This window comes from Vanellus vanellus (assembly GCF_965231255.1).
Source record: "Vanellus vanellus genome assembly, chromosome: 9".
Taxonomy (NCBI): Eukaryota; Metazoa; Chordata; class Aves; order Charadriiformes; family Charadriidae; genus Vanellus; species Vanellus vanellus.
Genome location: NC_138914.1, coordinates 21,468,210 through 21,489,970, shown reverse-complemented (window position 1 = coordinate 21,489,970; position 21,761 = coordinate 21,468,210). Strand labels below are relative to the sequence as shown.

At 39.6% G+C, this 21,761-nt stretch overlaps 1 protein-coding gene across 1 annotated transcript; it reads right to left on the bottom strand.

Annotated features, from left to right (window-relative positions):
• Positions 1 to 3,859: 3,859 nt before the first annotated feature.
• Positions 3,860 to 17,151, bottom strand: ATRIP (ATR interacting protein; the record flags this gene model as incomplete). Its single annotated transcript, XM_082487829.1, has 13 exons — positions 3,860 to 4,495; positions 5,832 to 6,081; positions 6,353 to 6,436; positions 7,349 to 7,440; positions 8,056 to 8,198; positions 8,848 to 9,576; positions 10,769 to 10,898; positions 11,684 to 11,779; positions 13,175 to 13,335; positions 13,640 to 13,755; positions 14,407 to 14,577; positions 16,064 to 16,146; positions 16,806 to 17,151. The coding sequence occupies 13 exons, from the start codon at positions 17,149 to 17,151 to the stop codon at positions 4,428 to 4,430; spliced, it is 2,469 nt and encodes an 822-aa protein (XP_082343955.1). The 3' UTR covers positions 3,860 to 4,427.
• Positions 17,152 to 21,761: the final 4,610 nt, after the last annotated feature.

The window sequence follows — 21,761 nt, the reverse complement described above, 5'->3', positions numbered from 1 at the left end:
AGTATAGCCTGCATCACAGGAACTTTTAAGTAGGCTGTATAGGAGGTAAAAAAAGTACCCTAGTTAAACCTGTTAGAGGTGAAATAAAGCTGAAGAAAATAAGTTAATTTATCCTTTCAAGAGCTCAGGCATCTGTATTGATGGAATAGTCTCCTCTGCTTCACCTTATGGCAGTCTCCACTACGGGCAAGTTAGCCATGCTATAAAGGATGTCCTTCTGTTGTAAAGTGATTTCTTCAGCTTTGAGACCAAACCTAACTACTTCTGTTGATCCTGGATAGTGAGGAGGCTCTGCCTAGCATGGTGGGTAAGGCATGGGCCCTCTCTGGTTCCCCTGGGGCTGTAGCATGCTGTGTGGGTTCGGAAATGATGCCATTTCCATCTCAGTGCTGTCCCTCCTCTCCTGCAAACTGACAAGTTGGATTGGCTGTTCCACTTTTTGTTTCACTAGAGTGAAGAACAGTTCAAAATGTGTATAAATTAACCTCTGATATTCCATTTCCCTTACTGCAGTCAAAATAACTTTTAAATCAGTTACCAGAGACTCTTCCTTCTAACATTTCTTGTTCTTGCAGTTGCTTTTGTGGTTCACTCTCCAGTTTGGCCCTGGAATCAGGTGGGGTCTGCTTTACAGACTGCTGGACAGGTGTCACAGCACAGCTGTGCTGTAAAGGAGGTCTTCAGCAAACCAAATCGTTCAGCTACGTTCTCAGAATACCAACCTACAATATGACTTGACTGGATGTGGAAGTTTGCTTTGATCAGGGGCTGGGCTAGATGAGCTACAGAGACCCCTTCCAACCTCAACTAGTCAATGATTCTACAAGTTGTAGAAAATAAGCCATTACCTGTGCAGATTCCCTAAATATTTTAGTCAATGAAGCATTTACTTTATCTCTGCACGTAGCTTCAGTAGAAATAAACTGCTGTGTGTTTTGAATCCACATCGTACCTCAGGTCCTTGTATCGCCACAGGAAGATGCTTAGTGATGCAATACCTCCTCCTGCGCTGCAACTGTTCAGGGGCAATGTCAGTAGGTGTTAAAATACAAGCCAGCATGGCTGTCATCCTTCTTTTTGCACTAAGTTGCCTCTGAATAATGGGTAAGCTAGTAGAGGTGATTGCCTTCTTCATCCAGGTCCTGTCTGCTTAGTACAGCTCATTGAGGAGGAAAAAGCCAGCTATACTTGGCTCAGCTTTCAGCAAAGGGGATGCTCTAGTTGCCATCCCCATGGGCAAGAAAACAGATGGGTGGCTGCTGCTGACTGAGGAATGTGATAATCATGTACAGAACATGACTAGTGGTGTTTGTTCTTGCTCAATACTTCATTCTCCAGTCCTGTGACTGTGCTTGATGCCAGAGTAAGTTCCTTTTCTGTTAATACAGAGGCACAGATTATCTATAACGTGTTGGGGAAAACGCGAACTGGCTCTTTGAAAAAAGAGCTGCTATGCTGTGACTTTTTCAGGGAGTGTCTGATGAGACAGTCAGAGTTTGTTATTTTTAGGTCATGAAGACAGTAAACCAGTAGCCCCATGATCTTCAGTTTTTTTTCAGGGGATGATCAGCTGTTGCATATGTGATTGGATCTCTTTAATCCCAAGAAAATATCCTAAGAGAGTGTAAAAAGGGACGAATTACTGAAGGTCAGTACAATCTTGCAATAATCCTGACAAAAGGTTGGTCACTGTAAATGACTTAACATGCACTGAATTACGGCAGTTCTGTAATTACACCTATGTCTGCTTTTTCTCTTTAGGAGTGCAGCCTTGTTTTTCCTTAGGAGCGTGAAGTTTTCAGTTACAGAAAATGCCTTCATTTTTTAAAAAACTATGTTTTAATTTCATAATGCCATTTCTACCAGCAAAGGTATAGGGTTTTGAGTGAGTTTGTTTGCTTGTATATAGCCTGGGCTATACCACTTTAAAGTAAAAAGTGGGAAGACAGCAATCAGAGCGTAGATGTACACGTTAGGGTGTTGTCTGTTAAGAGTGGATAAGATGGGAGGGGATGCAGTGCCAGAAGGGAACAGTTAGGGGCATTTTCCTAGTGTGTTGTTTTTTTTTTTTTTCCCCACTGATAACACTTGTGTTTATATAAAGTTAGGAGTAATACACTTCTCCCTTTTACCATGTTGCCATACACACGCCCTTTAGATGAGGCCAGGAATTTTTTAAACAAGTTTTTATAACTGGATTGCTTCAACAATTTGGGATTCCTTAACTGTTTTTTGTCCAAACTCCTTTTAACAGTTCACTTGGTCTGTTCACCCAAAGAAGGGATTTAAATGCATCTTATCTCTATAAACTCAAATTATGTATAGAGAAATTAGGTGGTGAGAACTGCATAGAGCAGCTGACAAGTGATGGCAGGTCATTGCGTTTTGGGATGACTCGTATTGTTAGGACAGCTCCGAGTTTGCCACTCACAGCAGGCTACCTGCCAGATAGTGCTTTACCACTGCTTATGCTCTTAGGGCTATTTTTAATGAATTGTCTTAATGTTTATTTTGGTTTTGACTAAGGAAGGGGCTTTTACCTGACACTAACAAACTCTTATCTCTATTCCTAAAGGTCAAGAAGTGCTGTATTTTGGTTGAAGGGGTGTTTTTTTTGGTGTAGTGGTTTTGTTTTGGGTTTTGTTTTGTTGTTGGTTTTTCTTTTTTTTTTTTTAAGTGGACAAATCAAATGGGTTTATTTCATGTAGAAACTTGTGTAGCATGTCTTGTCCAGTGCCCTGGTGGCAGTTTTAAGGTAGTCACCATGCAAGCACACATGGACTCGGAAGGCTTTGCTGTTACGTGCTTGTGCATCCTTCCTTGCTGCATTTAAACTGCAAAATGGCAGTTTTCTAGATGCTACATGGGACTTAACCTATTACTGAGAGGAGCAGTTGGCAGCTTGCCTTTTACAGAAAGGAACTGGTGGAACTCTGCCAGCAGTTGCGCAAAGAGGAGGTGGCTTAGCCCTAGGCTGTTGTGGGAGGAAGAAGTGAAGCTCTGTAGCTAGGACCTTTGGCCCTAGGGAGATGCTGGATTATTACACTGGTTATTCCTGCGTAGTGGTTTCTGGGAAAGTTCTCTTCAAAGTCAAAATCCAAGTCAAGAGCTTGCTCAGCACACTGGAGTGGGGACAGACACAGCAGGGCAGGACACAGCCTCTTTGGGTTATGACCAGAGGACTGGATACTTCCCAATTTTCCAAGGGCTTTCTTCCCCCTGTAGTACTGTCTCCTCCTCCTCCTGGTCCTTGGAGCCAGGCTTGTTCTGAATCAAGTATGTGTCAAAAAATGAAAAAAGCTTTCCAAATTATTTTAAAAAAAAAAAAAATATGTAGGCTCATTTTAGTAGCACTCACTTCCCTTTTTAGGGTCTAAGGTTCAGCTGGTACCTGCAGCTGAGTATGGCAGCTGTATGCTATGATTATCAAGGGTATACTTTCAAGTATACCCTTCCATGTTGCTATACTTGAAAGGGTGTAGCAACAGTTCTTCCTCCAATCTCTGGTTATCAAGGGTATACTTTCAAGTATACCTTCCATGTTGCTATACTTGAAAGGGTATAGCAACAGTTCTTCCTCCAATCTCTGGTGCTGTATCCAAGGAATGAGATGCTCATTCATCTTCACTGCAGTGCCTATCCAGATACTGCAACCAAAAAAACAGTCATTCTGCACACATCTAAATATCTCTCTCTTGTCTACTAAGAAAGAATGGCTGTTACCATCTTACTCTTCTAAGGAAACTTTAAAAAAAAAAAAGTTCTACTATTTATTGGCTTTGCATCTCAATAGTTATGCTTTCAGCAGACTCACGAAGTTGAGAAAAATGAGCAAACTCAAGTGATCATTACAGGGCTTTGAATTTCTTGCTTAGAACTGAACTGCCAACTATAAGTTATTTCTAGAAAGGTTTTTAAAATCACAGTAAATTGTTTACTAATATCAACTTGAAAATTTTGGAAGTCATGCAAGAAAGTGCTACAGCTGCAAAAGAAACAAATATGTTCGAAAGACATTCATATGAACTCAGTGATCCCCAACATCTCAGCACATTTAGCATCATAAATTCAGCTGTAGTCACAGTAAAATGAAGAACACAATAGTGAAATTTCCATTCCATTCACAGCAATTTCATAAAGGATGAAATTCATAAACAGAACCAGTCATAAGCCATCGAGTGGTTTTGCACAGCAAAACAGTACATTGCAATCTAATTCTTACATCAAAATTTCCTGGCTTTCATCTACATGTATATGGTGCTTAAGTAAAATAATTACAAAAAAGAAATGTGTTTTAGTTGTGTTGCATTTGAGTGCAACCTTTAGATTATCACTTAATAAAACAGATGATTTAGATTTCAGATTTACACTGGCAATGATTATTATGATTTAGATGAGGAAGGACAGAGATCTTTGCTAGATGTTAGCTAGCTGGAGTCCATTCCTTGGTCCTCTGCTTCTGGCTCAGGAGGATACAATTCGTCCAAAATCAGCTCTGCAATGACAACAACAACAACAAATGTTTCAGAGAGTCATTTTTCTACTTTATGTAGTATAATTATAGTTGGTATCCCTTTGCATTTTAAACCATACTGACTGTAGAAGGCCACAGCAAATATCCTTTTTCAAGGTTCAGTGCAAACAGGTCTTTAGATACACATTTTGTCATACAAACTTCTCGTCCTCTTTTCTTTAATGCCTTTTTAGGCATTAAAGGAAAGGACTATGTTGGACAGTCAATTAAATTTTGCTATTAGTGGAAAAACAGTAAAGGGCACTCTGTTATTTTTCAACTAGTTCTGACTACTTATTAAGTTTAAAACCTCATTTTTGTTAATTAATTTTGAAAAGCCACTAGGACGAAAGCATAGTATTTTGTGTTTTAAAGGAAGAACCTGAATGCATTAGCCTTGTTACAAGTTTGCAAGCACGTGTTCATCACCATCCCCAACATTACAAGCTGTTAACAGTTTTGGTCCATTCCCAAGCATAACTAGATATGGTGTTAGGTTAATTTCTAGAAAACCTTGGGATGCTCTAAGCAATCAGACTAGAATACAACGCACGCTGTTTAGCATCTCCGGAAAAGTCACTGTAACTAATCACGGCATGCTTGCATGACCTGCCATACTGATGCAAGATGTACACCAACAATGAAGGATTTATCATTCCGGCTCTGAATCAGACCAGATGCCTTGCCTGAGATCTTGTAGCAAGCCACACACTGATGGAAGAGCACAATCTTTACATCAGCTCTGAAAATTATGTAAATAATGCCACGAGTGAAGAAAAAAATGGCATCGAGGTACAAGGAAAGGCAATTTCACAAGATTAGCACTCTCTACGAAATGGACACCACATGCATACAAAGCAAGGGGTGAGTCCTCATGGACATGGGCTAGAGAAGCTTTTGGGGTAATGGAGAGGAAGAAAAGAGATGTTAAGGATGGGGGGGGGAACAATTTCAGAGAGAAGGTGTAATGCTGGTTGGAGACTTAGAATAATGATTTTTCTTTTTATTAAATAAGGTAATGTACAGTGCGGATTGTTCTACTAACTAGAGCTGAAGTAAAGGATTTTGATTAGATAGTAGGGGCATATCTCTATGGAGAGAAGAACAAGATAAAGCTATTAAAGAAGAATAGTAGTGTAGTGATTCAGTATAATGAAGATTGAGAAGCACTAGATTATGGACTGCCGTCAGAGGTCTGAGCAACAAACATCCATGGTGTTTGGTACACGCTTCTTGTTAAATGAGGGAAGGGACAGAAGTGGATTTACTATTTGTACAGCATGGAAAAAAGCCAACGTTATCATTTGAGTCGTTTTACCTTCACAGGCACTCAATTTTTGAGTCTTTTTGAGAATGGCTCTTATGCCTGGCATGGCTTGGTCATATTGATGGAGAACTTCCAAACAGTGTTCATGAAACAGTTTATCTTTCTGAAATAGGCTGTGTAAGAGTAAAACAGCATCACGTAAAAACTGAGTAATTGGTTCCTTATATGCACACAAGCTGTTGTCAGATCTTCTAATCTTCATCCACTGTCTATGTAACATTATAATTAGTGCCTTAACCACCTGCAAGAGGAAAAAAAGTGCCTCAATACATGAAGTAGAACTATAGTAGCAGAACACTTATTTTATTATGAACTTTACTGATTAATCTCTTCAAACTTCCAAATTTCACAATGTTTTCTAGCAAGCAAAAGCAATCTTCCTAGAAGGTGGCATCCTTTAAAGTACAGTACGCTTCTGTTTCATTGTAGCTAAAAAAGGGGCAAAAAGATATTTCAGCATTGAGTACCTTTAAATTCTCAGTAGACTAGACTCAGCCACTGTAGTGACGTACCTCAAGATTACATTGGCAGTCTGTACCAGGTAATAAAACTGCTGGCCTGGAACACCGCATACACCTTGTCAGGAGTCTAACTGTCTATTACAAAAACACAGAGATTGCATTACAGTAAGTAGTAGGGTTCTGCAGAATTATCAAACAATTAAGCTGCAAATAAAAGGAGGTAGAAGTGATATTTCATTACTAGTTTCAAACATTCTTGGTTTTTTTTCTTAACAGTTGATCTTTTTTATCCCCCAAAAATTGTTAACATTTTTTCCCTGTAAAACTTTACAGACATAGAATTTGCTTTGCGCAGAAATCTCTTCAACTTTCTGATGAGAAAGACTAACAAGGTGCAGTGGGCCTTACCACATACAAATAATATGTTTACACTTAACATAGCAATGTAGGTAGGGAGATAATGAAAATAGTCCAAAATTCTTTCAAATGAGAGCAAAAGTGGAGTGAAATGGTAGAACCTTGAATAAGTCACCACTATCAGTACAAACAATACAAATTCAAAAGCTATTCTTCCTATATATAACCATGACTATTATACAGCAAGCTAGTATTTCCACTAAACACAATGAATATAATCCTAAGTCACTACAGACTGCCCTTTATATGTAATACTTCTGAACTGTATCTTATGAGTTAATTAATACAATCAAAATGAATCATAGATCTTGCTTCCTTTTACTCTATTGATCTAAAAGCAAAATAAAGCTTAGTGTTGAGCGTTTACAGCCATCCTAGGATCTTTCTTGCTTTTTCAGTGACTTATCATCAGTCATAATAGTCATAGTTATCTTTAAGAATAGTTACTGATTCAGTTTCAAGCAGGTACTCTTAAAAATCAATGTGACCCCTTGCTGCAAGCCAATACTTTCAGTGTTCTACTGCAGCTGGAGAAAGAACTTGGGTTTGGACAATTTGTGCACTGCCCTGCTCCTCCCACTCCCCCAAGTGGAAATAGCAGGAAAAAGCATAACAAACAGCTGTGGTTACCTCTTGTTCCAGCTGAAGCCAAAGCATTTCAGATGCTGATTTATCTGGTCTTGATGTAATATACATGTACAGTGCAAGAAGGAGGCAGGTGTCTGAAACAGAGATAACTTCATTCTTTTGCCAACTAGTCAATTGTTTATGACAAAAACTAATTTTGTGTGTTTTCTGAAATGTTTTCTTATGTGACAGAGTGCTATCCTGGGACTCATGACACAGGCTCAACTTCTTGCTTTACTTCAGACATCTTAGGCAGTGCTGAAGAAACTAGTATCCCTAAACTTTATAGATGTGTTTGTTGTAATACTGTACTACTTCATTCATAAGGAACTGGACAAAGACTATTTGTCATGCAGAGTACTGGAATCCCTAAACTCAACAGTGTCATGAGTGCAGAGAAACTGAACTTCCAAACCCCTCAAAAGCCCTTTTCTCCTCATCAACCGTTAATACAACAGACATTAATCTGGAAAGCAGATTTAAAAATCCACATGGGTATCAAAAGCATTGTACCTAGATGGATACTACAAGACAAAATACTCTTCAAACAGTAACTGAAACACTCACTAGAAAAGAAGTTTTCAGCTAACATAGCAGGCGTTTTGCCTTTTGGGGTTTTAACACCTTGGAGCAAGGCCTGTTTGCATTACTTTTAGTCACCTAACTAACATTCAACTGATAACGGTTCTCTGTGTTATGCAGTCTTTTACCTGAATGAGAACAAAGTTGAGCAACCAACACCTGGTGTTGAGCAAGGATAGACAACAGTCTGACGGTCAAAAGGACAGCAGGCAAAGGGGTCTCTGGACACAGACAACGGAGCAGTATCTGACTACTTAGTAAGTGCTGAAAACTTCAAAAGAAAACTCAGATTTAGAAATGGGAAATGCACCAACACGTTGAAAATACACTATTTCTTATACACAGCATTGTAATTTGTGCCTTTTTAGCCATTCAGAACATACCTGATCTCAATTGCCGTGTCATAAATACAAAGTATACTGAAAAACATCCTGTTACATTTGGCAGTCAGTCTGTAATTCATAATATGGTTGTGTATATTAAACCATTAGAAGACAAAAGGTCTTGCTTTTTAGAGTGGCATTTTACCTACCAGAATGAGACCCTGTGCTTTCATTCCTTATGCATCTCCCAGCAATCTCAAAAAACCCAAAGTGAATGGTATAGATATTCTGATCAACTGCCTATGGCCTTAAGAAGTTTTCTCACTTTCAAGTGACAGCTATGCAATGAGGCAACGGCATCTCTTTCACATAAACTTCATAAGGAAATCTTGTTAGTGATCGGGGGCGATTATCCATTCATTAGCAACCAAGGCAGTAAAAAGATCGTCAACTGCTTCTCAAAGGTGATCTGAGAAATGTGATATTCCCCATACATGTAAGAACTTCCCCTGTCATCTGCACAAATTAGTTTCAACAGAGAACGAAAACTGCTAAACAACAGATTCTGAAATAATTTTAAAGCTATTACTGACTTACTTCAATAGCAAGTCCATTGTTGAATTTTCAGCTAATTTCACCAAAACTTTTAGGCTTTGGTTCAGTATACTATCAGTCTGGGAGCCTCTTGCAGCAGAAAAAGCTAAAACCTGAAGCAGCTTTTTAAACAAAGAATGTTGAGCTTGGTCGTTGGGAGCATCCTGTGGAGCTACAGGCAGCCCTCCTTGCATGCTGGTATCTTCTTTATTATTGCACTGATTATTGCACCACACATTTTTGTCCATCTTTGAAACCTCTTCGTCTCCAGCAGCAGAACTTTTTTCCACTTCAGTAGACAGTAATGTCTGGACAACATCCCAGCTATAAAATGCCAAATAATAAAGAATACCCAGTGATACAACTGTAGTTTCTTCAAGAGACAACCTGAAGTCCTCCTTACTTGACACCATATTTGTGCTGGTTCTGGAAGAAACAGCTGAATGGTTTCCACAAGAACCATTTATTGACTTGTCTGCCAATTGTACCGCTTGACAGTATGCACCAATATGGTGTTCTACCAAGGGCAGGAGGTGCACGGCGCCTCGGATTTTGCAGCGTGTGAGGTGCAAGAACTCTCTCTGGCTTTCTGTTGGGCTTCCTTCAGATAATCCTTCGTCCATAGCAATCAAGTTCAAGCCTGTTATTGCAAGTTTTTGAGCTTCTCGCAGGGATACGAGAGGAGCAATTTCTTCTTGAGTTGTCCTGCTGCTGGGTAGTTGTGTGGACTTCCTATCCAAATAAAATTAAAAGGGAAATACCTCAGAGGAAAAGGCGGAGAACACAGTTGAAATTTGAGTTATCCATATTTTGAATCAAATAATAGAAAAGCTAGCGTAATAAAAGATATCGGTTTCCAAAATAAAATGTTAATTGGGAAAAAAAAATATCCTACTCCTTGAAACCTGCATGGAAGAGCAATTTCAAAGCATTCCTAGGTCTTGTGAAAGTAGTCAGAGCTTACAGCTGAGTAACTTCAGCAGCTCACTATAAGCCATTCTCTGAAATTACGTTTCAAATATTGGCTTTCCAATTTCATGCTTTTGATAACCTGTCATATATTCTTATCTTCCCCTAATGTTGTTTGGTAGCTTCTGGGAAGAACAAGTGTCTGTACGTTACTGATCTGTAGTATGTAGGGGCCTTTAAAGGACCACAACAACAATAAAAAAAAGTTTTCTTGGCCAGAGATGAGAGAGTTCAGCTATTAACTAGTCAAACTGCAGCTACAAAGGCCAAACACACCACCTCTACTTGCATAAATGTCAAGGCCAATGAGCCATGAGTCTTGCTATGAACTCACAAAACATAAGACTTACAAATAAAATAACATCAGAAAAGCAAAGGTATTTCTGGAGCTACAGTCTAATTCTTTAAAGTGAAAACATATTAGAATTTATATCCAATATTCATATTTAAAATGCTTTACCGGTCACTATAAATGCCTCTTGGAAAATTGTGCATAAATTGTACATTACAAATTGAACATAGGTTAGGCTTTGAGGATATAAAGCCTGCTGTTCTTTTGATCACATTTTCAACATTTTCTTCCCACTTAAGTCATGATCATATTTATATGCTTCCTTCATGGCAATGCAAGTTTTATGTCCTTAAGTGGTTAACAACAGCAGCTGCTAACAGTCACTCCCAGGTTTTACAAAACACGTTTCTCTGCCTTCCCCTAATATATAAATAACCTAGTTTATCTCTTATTGTCGTTCCACTGTTTAGTATCTACGATAATCAAAGATTAATAATAAAAGATGCAGAAAGAAGTTCCAAATTTTGCATTAAACAGCCTAAGCAAAACAGCATTTAACACAAGGAGTGAGCTATCCTATATGAGTAAGGACTTCTTCATATAGAGGATGCCACTATACTAAGAACATGTCAGATACAGTTTAACAAAAAAATTAAAACTTACGTATGCAAATAGTTAGGCTGCAATACAGCTCCAGGTAGAGGCTCAGAGTTACTGCTAAGAAGATGGCAGAGTCCTAGTAATGACCCCGGGACAATGGGCTGCTTCATCAGTGCATTTAGTAAGATAGAACCTGAAAGGATACATAATTAATTGTCTTTGGAGGAGCTGTACCATCAACTTCAACATCAACAACAACAAAAAATTAGTATTTCAGAAGATTGGCCTTATTTATAATGCTCTCAACCTCAAAATAATTTTTTCATTGCAAATCTTCTTTCCCTACAAGAGAATGATTTTCAGAAAAATGGATTTAAGGTGATTAAAATACCTCCAAATATAATTTGGTTAATATTTAAATTACAATCCCACATTAGCAAAATAGCTCGAGCCAAATGATCATATATCCCAACTATCCTGATGACTTGCCCTCCAAGTTTCAGTCCTGACATTAAAATTATGTGACACAATTCTGTTCTGAATTGGAAATAAAATAGTACTCTGAAGACTTCCTGGTGTTTACTGTTGTAAATGTTGCTTTATTGTTTTTACCTTAATTTAAAAAAACAAACAAACAAGAAACATTTTTCCTGTTTTTATATCGGTTTACAATAAAAAGAGCCAGCCTTGATAAGATGCCTCTTGATCCATCTCCTTCCGTAAAGCAAAAACCAGGCAAACTTTTCTTACATAGAATAACAACATAAGAATGTTGTTAGGATACAAGATAATAATATAATCTCAAATGTTTTCCTGCAAAATCGCAATACTCAAAGCAGAAAGCGGTCAGCTGAACACCACTATTCCGTGCAGCGGCACTGTACGTAGCAGGCTGCTCATCACGACACCGCTCAGTAAAGGCATCGGAGCTGTGCCTCAGAAATGCTCGCTATTTCTCTATTAACAGAATTAAGATACCTTGTGCGTTTCGTTTAAGTACGGAGTTGCAGGAACCGTTTTTCCTCATTGCTTCATGCTTCATAGCTAAAACTTCAGGATGCGTTATCTTACTGTCTAAAACAAACAGTAACTATGAATCTAATACGAGAACTACATTGCTTATCTATCCGTACCCACCCTTCACACACATTCAGTTAGCCATAGCTGTTATATATTAAGTAAACAGACAGTAGACCAGTAAAAAACGTCTTGTATAACTCAGATACGTCAAACAATAGTTAAAAGCTATGATGCAAGTAGCATTGCTCCCCAAAATAAATTAGAAGTGAATAAAATTTCACCTTTACTGTCAAATGTTCCACAGATTGTTCAGTGCTATTGCTCTCAACTTTTCTTTTAGAAATAAACACCTGAAGTTGAATTCCCACTACTAGCAGAGATTTACATGACTACATTAGTTAAAAATCAATATAAAATTCGTAAAAAAATAAACCATATTGAGCATTTCGTAATCTTACAATCATCTACGTATGTCGCAATTACTAGCCAAACTGCAGCCAAAAGCCTTGCAGGGTTCAGAAGACAAATAATCAAGTGTGTTTTTCAAATAGGCTTAATGAGTGTTGTTACCACAATGAACAGTCAGGAGACTGAAAAAATAACAATACTAATGCTTTAAGGCTACTGTATTTTTCTTTTTGATGGAGACATGCTGCCCATAGAGTTTCAGATTAAATACTGTAACTGACAGTAACATCGCAGATTTTTCATGACTCTTCCTGTAAAGATTGGTTGATGATAGCCATATTTCTTCCATTTATTATTTCCTATTGGAAACATGGCAGTCGGCTGCTATAAAAAACACACCGTTTTTGTTTCATAGTATAGCAATCTTCAATACATGCATATATTCTTTTCCTAAGCCTTACTAAATGAATTTCAAGATAAAATTTACTGAGAATTACTGCCCTACATGTAAAAGAGGAAATGAGTACACTGTTTCAGTTGCTTCTTTCAATACGGCTAAATATGTACCCTTTAAAATAAAATCCCTCAAAAGGTCAGCTTTAAAGCCAAACCCACAAGAATACAAAAAATGCATTAACTGACTATCAGACAAATTCAAGAAACAGGCAAATTATTTCCTTTTCTTTAGTCAATGAGAAAGGCAGATTAACAATTTGGATGTTTTAGTTCATCACATAACACATGAAAGATTTTCATTATGGCCAACAGCCAGTTCATCGTTGACATCTTGGCATCTGGCATAACCAAGGTGTGAATTAAAATGATCTTGATGCAAATTTCACTTGTAGGTATTTAATGCCAATTGGTATAAAATGGAAAGAAATTTAAGCAAAACCAAAATAAAACCAATGCTTGTTTTTCTCGCCAGTGAACTTACTGAAACTGTTCAGTCACACGGTACAAAATTCCTTGTTCCTACAGAACATTCCTACAGAACATTCATATGCAGCTAATAATGTTGCAAGTTGTATATGGTTTTACCTTCTTTGATCGAAGTAGTCGAGGCAATCAAATTTCCTGAAGAACACGGCAGTCTAGTGGACATTTCAGCACTGAAGGATTCCTTTGTAGGAAAAGATCTTCTTCCAGGCTGTGGAGAACATCCTTCTGATTTCACTTGTATTGCAAAATTCTTTTTAGGGCTAAAATAAAAATCAAACACTTAGATAAATCGATATTTATTTTGTAATTATTCTCTTCAACAATAAACAAGGATCTATTGACACTGATGTTTTAAAGGTACTTCACTACAAACTCTTTGCATGTCTGTCACAGGCACAAGGAAGGCTCTTTTTGAGCAAATTCCATAGAGGTTTAACAGACTTCTTTGGTTGTATTTTTTAAAGACAACAGAGCTAAGAGTTACATGACAAAATAAAACCTCCTTAATAGTTTAATCGCACATATTGTTAAAAGGAACACAAATTCATTTTCCAAAACTCCTACCTTGGCGTTAAAACCGTCTGAGTAACATGTTTATTTCTTTCACAGTTCTGAAGTCGCGTTCTTAATTCGTTCATTTCTGCATCTTTGAACTGCAACTCCGACTGTAATGACAGTAACTGAAAGAGGAATTAAAAACACAGTTTTACTGTTACCGAAAAATTTTAGAGGTTTTATAACTGCAGAGCAACTAGAATTACTATAAGATTTCAAGATTACCATCTACTTACTGTGAACTCTGCATAAGATCTCCATTTTTATGTATGCTAGTCCAATTAATACTATCTTAGAACCAAGTGTCAAAATTTCAGGCAAGAAGCATATGGCTTGTTAAGAGAGACCAAGTGCCACGCAGAGCATGACTACAGCGAGGCCGTTAACAGCAGAGGAAACAGGACAAAGGCAGCCACTGTCCTCTTCAGGGCTTTCAGAAAGATGACTGCAACAGGAATAGCAATCTGATCAGAGTCACAAAGCACATTCTGTGGCTTTTTCGCATTTTAAAATACATTCCTATTTTAATCATTGCTTAAAAAAAAGCAACAAGTAAACGAAACCCTCTACCACCTGAATTTTACTCTTTTATTTTGGCAGAAGAAAACCCTCAGCGAGATCTTAGAAACGCTTTCTTTTAGATAAGAAAATAAAAGCATACATCATTTGGAAAGGTCACACAAATGTTATTCCTTTGACTAGATGGTCTGTGACATCATTACGTCATAAAACTAGCTTCTGCATGCAATGTGCAGGTAACTGACATATTTACAAACCTTTTTGGAGAACTCTTTTTCTTTTTCACTTAAAGTCTGAGATTTTTGCTGTTCCAATAGCATGTATGATCTTTTCTGTTCCTCCATAGCATGCTCCATCTGCTGCATTGAGTCACGCAAAATTTTAATTTCTCCATTTTTAGTAAGAATTTCATCCTGCATTTCTTTCAGCTGCAAACAGATGGATTCCATTAAAGGATGTATATAACCAAAAGTATGTATTTATAACATTGCATGGTTGCAAATTAGGTATGTTCATAGTTTCTAGGGAGAAAAATGCTCCTGTAACCCAGTTCAGAAATTCTGCAATGTTGCTTCTAATTTTTTTCCGATTAAATCAGGCTCAGCTACGGTTTTCTCTAACAGAATTATAAAATGACAGCAAAGGCCTGTCCTGGTATCCGTCAGAGACCATTCTTCTCTTTCCCCTTCTCTGTGATTATGTTCTTTCTTTGAAAACTATTCTAGTCACACACATCAACAATTTATTTATTGTTTGGATTACAACAATGATAATATAATTACAATATTTCATCTAGCATGGCAACCAACAAGCACGCTGTCCTAAGACAGGCTACCACCCCCAGGCAGTATCTTCACGAATACTCTCTGAACAGCCATCACCACTCAGAGACAAGACTTTGGAGAGATAATAGAATGAGGTATTTGGAAAAGCATGGAGACAAAAAGCAGAAAGACACCCCTATACCACTATATAAAATTACGGTTTACCCCCCTGTTGAACACGGTGTACAGGCGGGAGCTTTCCCAATAAAGAAGGACATAGTAGAACTGGAAAAGATGCAGAGAACAGAGGTAAGGGTGAGGAGAGACAGGTAAATAGGGTAGGACTTTCCCATCTGGGAGAAAGCACAACTGTGAGGAAACAACAGCCTATCGAGGTGTGAGTGCTATGCACAAGTTATTCCTTGTTTACTGTCTCTCCTAACAGCCAAGACCCATCCACTGAACATCACTAGGACCAAAGATCAAAAAAAAATCAAAGAAGAAATTTCCTGACACAATGTATTGTTAAGCTGCGGACCTCTTTCACATTAAAGGTACCCAAAACCAAATACACAAGCATTTTAAAACATACGCTATAGAATATTACATACACATATAATATTTCTGGATCAGGAATTACCTACATGAAATTTTACCAGAGGCTAAAAAACTATTCTGCTAAAATATCATCATAAGCTTGCTCAGGTCTTATATTCTTCTTCAGCTGTCAGCCAAGGAAAGGACAGACTCGGTATGGGCATCTGTACCTTCTTACTTTTCCACCTCTACTTCTACCACCAGTAGCATTCCATAAGGGATCACCAGAAGGTAAAGCAACATAACACATTTTAATAGTTTCTCAAATCTTTAAGTTGCATAAAATAACTCTTGCTGACAGAACAGAGGAGAATCAATTAGATAGGCAGCAAGTAAAGCTGACAAAGCAGCATTTCCTAATCTGAAATGACCAAATATCACTTTCACTCTTAATATTACGAGAGCTGTTTCTAGTATGATGCTTTTAATAGATCCACAGATTTCAAAATTCAACTTGATTACAATGAAATACTCGGAACTGAACTTATCCCACCTTTCAGTTAGCCCTATCAAAAGATGTGCTTTTTAGAGGGGAGGGGAAGATTTTGCTAACCTTCTGTTTAATTTCTTCATGCTGTGTTTGCAGTACTTCAAACTGGAACGCGTCTCGCATCAGGCCATCTTCTGTACTGCTGCCTGTCGCAGAAAAAAGCCAAGATCTGTTCTGAAGCATGGACGATGGATGTACATCACTGATGACTTAACATCAAGATTTTGTTATCTGCCATTATGTATGTCTGAATATCTTAATATTTATACTCTCACTACAACCAGGGAAACTGCACGCAGCTAATCACCACTGTAACCTTGTCGGAGCTTGTGCATCAATCCTTAAAACCAAGAAAACCCTCCCCCTCAAACATTTCTAATATCTTAAAACGGTAAGATGACCTGCAGCAAGCGCGAGGATTTTCCTCCAAGGTAATTTTAGTTAACATACCCTGCGCAAACGAGGGTGAATTGAAAACTTTTTAACCTGGAGAGATTACTAAACGTTAGCACTCCTAAAACACACTCGGAGGATTGAAGCCCTCTGTACGTTAATAATGACCAAAACCCCTGTAAGCTTTTTCAAAGTAAACCTGAAAACCAGCTGTTAATGTGAGCCATATTACGCATCTACTAGTGAAAGCTGATGGCTAGGGAAAGAAAGAATCTAGTAGCCAACGTGCAGAAAATTTACAGCACGTTAAAGGCTCGTGAGACTGGTTGTTTTTTATTATTTTCTTTTCTTTCACACTTAGGACGCGGTACCAAGGCCACAGGCCTTTCCGCTGCCCCGCCGGCGCACCGACCTTTCGGCTCCCGCCCCGCCGTGGGGGCTCTGCCTGGGGCCAGCCCTGCCGCCGCCCGCCGCTCGCCGCCGCCCGCTCCCAGGCCGCCCCACGCCAGCTTGGGGAAACCGGCCCGCTCCTGCGAGAGGGCCTGCGAGGCCAGGATGTCGATCTCCTCCAGGTCGTCCGCCGTGAAGTCGTCGTTGTCGCCGAAGGGGTCTCCGGGATCGGGCCCCGGCGCTCCCGCGCTCTTGGGTCGCTTGTGAGGCGGGAAGCCGTTCTCCAGGGCGGCCGCAGGGGCCCAGCCCGCCCCGCGCAGCGCCGGGCCGCTCCGCTTCCGCGGCCCGAGCGGGGGCTGCGCCGCCATGGCGGGCACCGGAACCCCGCACAGACCCCGCCGGCACCACGCGCCGCCGGCCCCGGCCCCGCCCCCCCCGCGACCGCCGACCAACCACGGGCGGGCAGGGCTGTACCTCAGACCAATGGGAGGGGACAGCCGCCCCATCTACGGCGGCCCCCGAGGGTCAAATCCAGCACCGCCGTGCAGCGGCTGGCTGCAAGCCTCCCCTCGATTGGCCGCCGCCGCCCGCGCTGCGAGCGCCTCGCTGATTGGCCGGGAGGCGCGCGGGCGGGCGGAGCGGCTGAGGGTGGCGGGAAGGCCCGTCGCGTCATCAGTGTGAGGTGAGGGCTGCTGACGTCAGGCCGCGATGTCACGCCACATGAGGTGGTGAGGAGTTAGCCTTGCTGGTGCGGTGCCAGGCACTGGGCTGCGGCGCGGTGGCACCCGGGCGGGTACGGGGACACGAGGCGGCGGGGCCTCAGCAGGGCCGCTGCGCCAGGACAGTGATGTCACGAGCAGCACCTGGTGACATCATGGAGCACAGACATGTTGTGGGCAGCAGGGAGGCGGGCTGCCTTCACTTCTCTTAGAGACTTAGGGACAGGGCTCTTCCCTCTCTGGCACAGACTCATGGAGGAACCATCCAGGTATTTACACAAATATGGATCCTGGCTGCTGTGCTTGTAGGCCATTTGTGTTCTCCATCCGTTCCTTGTGAGGACATCCCATGGTAGCTGCAGAGGCACGTGAGACTACAAAATAGGCAATGGTGGTTTTCCTTGTACCCTGTGAGAATGAGACACAAGACTGTAAGGAAAGGAAATTATTTCTACTCAGCAAACTCCTCATGCTTATGAAGACCAGAAAGCACTTACTCTGATTTTCTGCTGCAGACTCAAAGGGCTGTTACGTCCTCAAAATTGGTCTTTTTTTTTTTTTTTTTTCTAATTGCAGTCCTAATCTAACACTTCAGTCTGCAGAGCAGCCCATTACAAAAAAAAAAAAAAAAAAAAGACATTGCCCTGTAATACTTGCCCTCCTTAGTATTGCTACAAAGGTGGTAATCAGAGTAATTTTTCACTTGCTCTGCTAAATCATTGGCAGCCATGTTAAATGTTCCTATTTAAATGTTTAGTTGCTTTAGCAAGAAAGAAAATGGGATTTTAAAATGTTATTTTCATGGGGTTTTTTTCCAGTGAAATGGGACGAGTAAGAGAGAATAGTGTTGGAGAAATGCATATTTGCAAAAATTCTGTTCTAAAAACCTGCTATTAATTTACAGGCATTAACTTGCTTTTGTAATCATATCTTAGTCTGTTTTTAAAAGCTCTGTATAGTGGGTTGAAAAATATACTTTCCAGTTGATGTAAGCTCTGAATAACTTGCTTGGGTCAGAGGTCACGGAGATGTTGATAAACTTTTTAAGCGTAGACTAGACAACAGTCTTGGAGCACATTTTTTAAATGGGGTTAGTAACAATTTTCAGTGCTATAAATCAGTTTACAAATCACTTGATGGTCTTTAAGTGAAAAACAGTGTGCTGTTAGTATGAAATATTTCCAATGCTGTCGGAGAATTCTGCTGTCTCTTGTTCATTTCTCTATTTCCCTCTATGTGCAGCAAACGAGTAATCACTAGATTGTCATTTGCTTTATCTATGCACCGCTCTGGCATAAGCAGTAGCAGCCTGTGATCAGCCAGTAAGGCCAACAGAAAGCCCTTAGGGTCAGTGTTCTCAGCTGTGCTATCTCATCCCAGCTTCTCTGCTAAAGTGAGGGCAGCTGGTCCCTCTGCACTTAAGCAGGCAAGGCAGCTGCATCTAGTTAGCATAGGTGCACAAAAAGGGCAGCCTTGGAGGGAGATAATGCTTGTAGCGCTTTAGTGCTGAGGTACTTGCTTAAAATTTTCTTTTTGTTTCTCTTAAGAAGTTGTGTTTTGTTAATTATTATTATCATGTGGGGGAAATTATGGAGGGATTTGATGCTTAAATAATTCAACGTACCATTATCTGTGTTTAGAATTACTCTTTTTCTCCCTGTAGTGGGAATGGTATTGTAATGCTTTATAGTCTCACAATAAAGAAAATGTAGTTCTTGCTTTTAAGATTGGTTTTGTTTGATTATGCTCAGGGAGAGATGCTTTGACTAGATGGAGTAAATCCAAAACTGCTTGTTATGTTTAAAGTCTTCTCTTGCAGGTTCTAGTGCTCTGTTTCAGCTATCTATGTTTGTAGAGACATGTATTGAGAGCTTAATTTAAGTAATCTAAAAGGAGCTTGATCTAGACTTTACTTGGTCGTAATGCTGCTTTTTTTTTGATAAATTAACAGGCTTGTGCTATCACTATTGCTACTATTTTTTGTTAGTACGACATTTATTTTTAAATAACAACAAACTGTATAAGTGATACAGATTCAGTTTTTCTTTCTACATTAGCTGAAGTTGAGGAAAAATGGAATGATAGAATACTTGCATGCACTTTCTTTTTAATGAGATAAACCAAGATACTGACCCTGTTTTCTTCTATTCCAGGTGTAAAGAGAAATAACTTGCAGATGAACAGAACAACAACAAAGTAAGTCTGAGTTGATGAGCTAAAAAATCTTTTGTGAAGGAATGTTATATATATGGTAGTTGTTGCAGGAATTATGTAGTTGCCACCTTATCTACGTTAGGAATTATGTGGCTGCAACCTCAAAAGGGCTTGGCTCTAGGTTCCTGCTCGAAGAAGACAAGTAAACAAGTGGTTTGTTTAGCCAATACGCAGAGCAGCTCAAGCTGTGTGCCTCCAAAGAGGGATTCCTACTGCAGATCACACACCCCAATTATACCCTTACAGACAGATTTCCTGGAACCTATTATCTGATCGCCAAGGCAAGTCACTTAATTCTGGTCGGTGGTCTCTTGATTTTCTTACTGGTTTTTTTGGTCATTGGGTTGGCTGCCTTCTGAAGTTAACTCATGGACCAAGGAAACAATTCCAAGGGCATTTCTTCATTCTGCTTGCATCTGCTGGTTTCACCTAGTTTTTTGTATTTGCCACATTAGTTTTATCAAAAAGTTTACTCTTGGTCACCTCTTGCAGCCTGAGGCTTCTAGTTTCTAGTGCTAAGCAACGCTATTAATCCTCACAGTTCTCAACAGTAGTTGTAACTTACCTGCATCTGCTGTCTGTGTGATGAGGCTTCTCAACTCTCAAAGCCATAGAAATCCTCCAGCAAATGGGGAAAAAACCCAAACAAACTAACTTAGAAGCTTGAGGGTTTTTTTCCTCTGTGTATGAGTAATGAAAACTCATTTTTAATGAAAAATAACACATTTCAATGGCTACTGCTCAGTTGTGGTTGTACAGCGTTTCCAAATTGTTGTTTAATTACCGTCTCCAGTGCTGTGTTTCCTGATGAACCTTTCCCAGAGTTTGTTTTAAATACTACTGCCTATGGAACCATTTTCTGGCAGGGAGATGAGAGTTAAATAGTTACATATCTGTTGATTTGTTTTTGTCTTCCTGTGGCTTTCTTACCTTGAGCCTTAAACATGAAACTTGCTGAAGAGAGTACAGGAAAGCAAAGTGTGTCTTTAACATTACCTGATAACTGTGGCATGTTTTTATTTTTATAGCCAGACCTTCTCTACCTTCTTATTTCAACTGAATGTTCTACTTGGGACTAGTGGATCCAGGTGCCAGACCTCAATCTAGTGAGCGTTAATCTGTGCTAAATCTTGCAGTATTTTTAACCACCTTTCATTTGCTTGCTTAGAAAGCTTTTCTACTCTGATCTTTACTTAAATTTCTCACAAGCGAGTTAAAAACAGATCCCTTAATGTCGGTCCTGGCTGTAGTAGAACCTTGTCTGACTGACATACAGTAAAATCAGACCCATTTATAAAATCAATTATAAAAATTGGGAATTTGTGTGTATATTCATATGGACACATGCAGCTTGGAAGGGGGAAGCTCTTTAAGCATGAAATTTAATAACGTATGTCTGGATTTGTACAGTTCTTAGCGCTGTTAACAGTAATGTTATATTTATTCTGAGTACTAGTAAGAATGTCATGACTTCAATGCAAGCGTTGTTTCTTTGTCCATTATTTTGATGAATCTGGACATGAGCAGCTGTCTTACTGCATTTGTGATATTGCTAACAGGGCGTTAAAAGCTTTGAAGTCATGCAGTGTAGATACAGTAGGGGAAGTCTGTATTTCACAAACGAAAGGGAAGGGGCGTGCGAATAAGGTGGGGGAAGCATTTGGGGTAAATACCAGAGAGAATGTGTGGAATAAATACAGAGCTTGTCTTAAAGCAATGGTAAAACTTTGTTTTGCGGGAATAGATCGAGTATCTAGTAGATACTTGATCTAATAGATCTAGTAACAAATAATGCAGGCGCTTTTTTTATTGCTGTCACATAACTTAACTAGCAAGTGATGATTTTGTCTGCTCAAATGTAGGGCGATGCAGTCCATGTGTACCTGGGTAGTTTTACTAGTGAAGTCCGCAAAGCTGGAGAGTTGGGGTTTGTGTTCTGATTCTCAAAACACTGAATAAAACATGACTGGAGTAATTGGATGACTGATATGTCCAGGTATCAGCAGAGATTTTTATTATTTTTTTCAGCTTAAATTCTAAAGTTT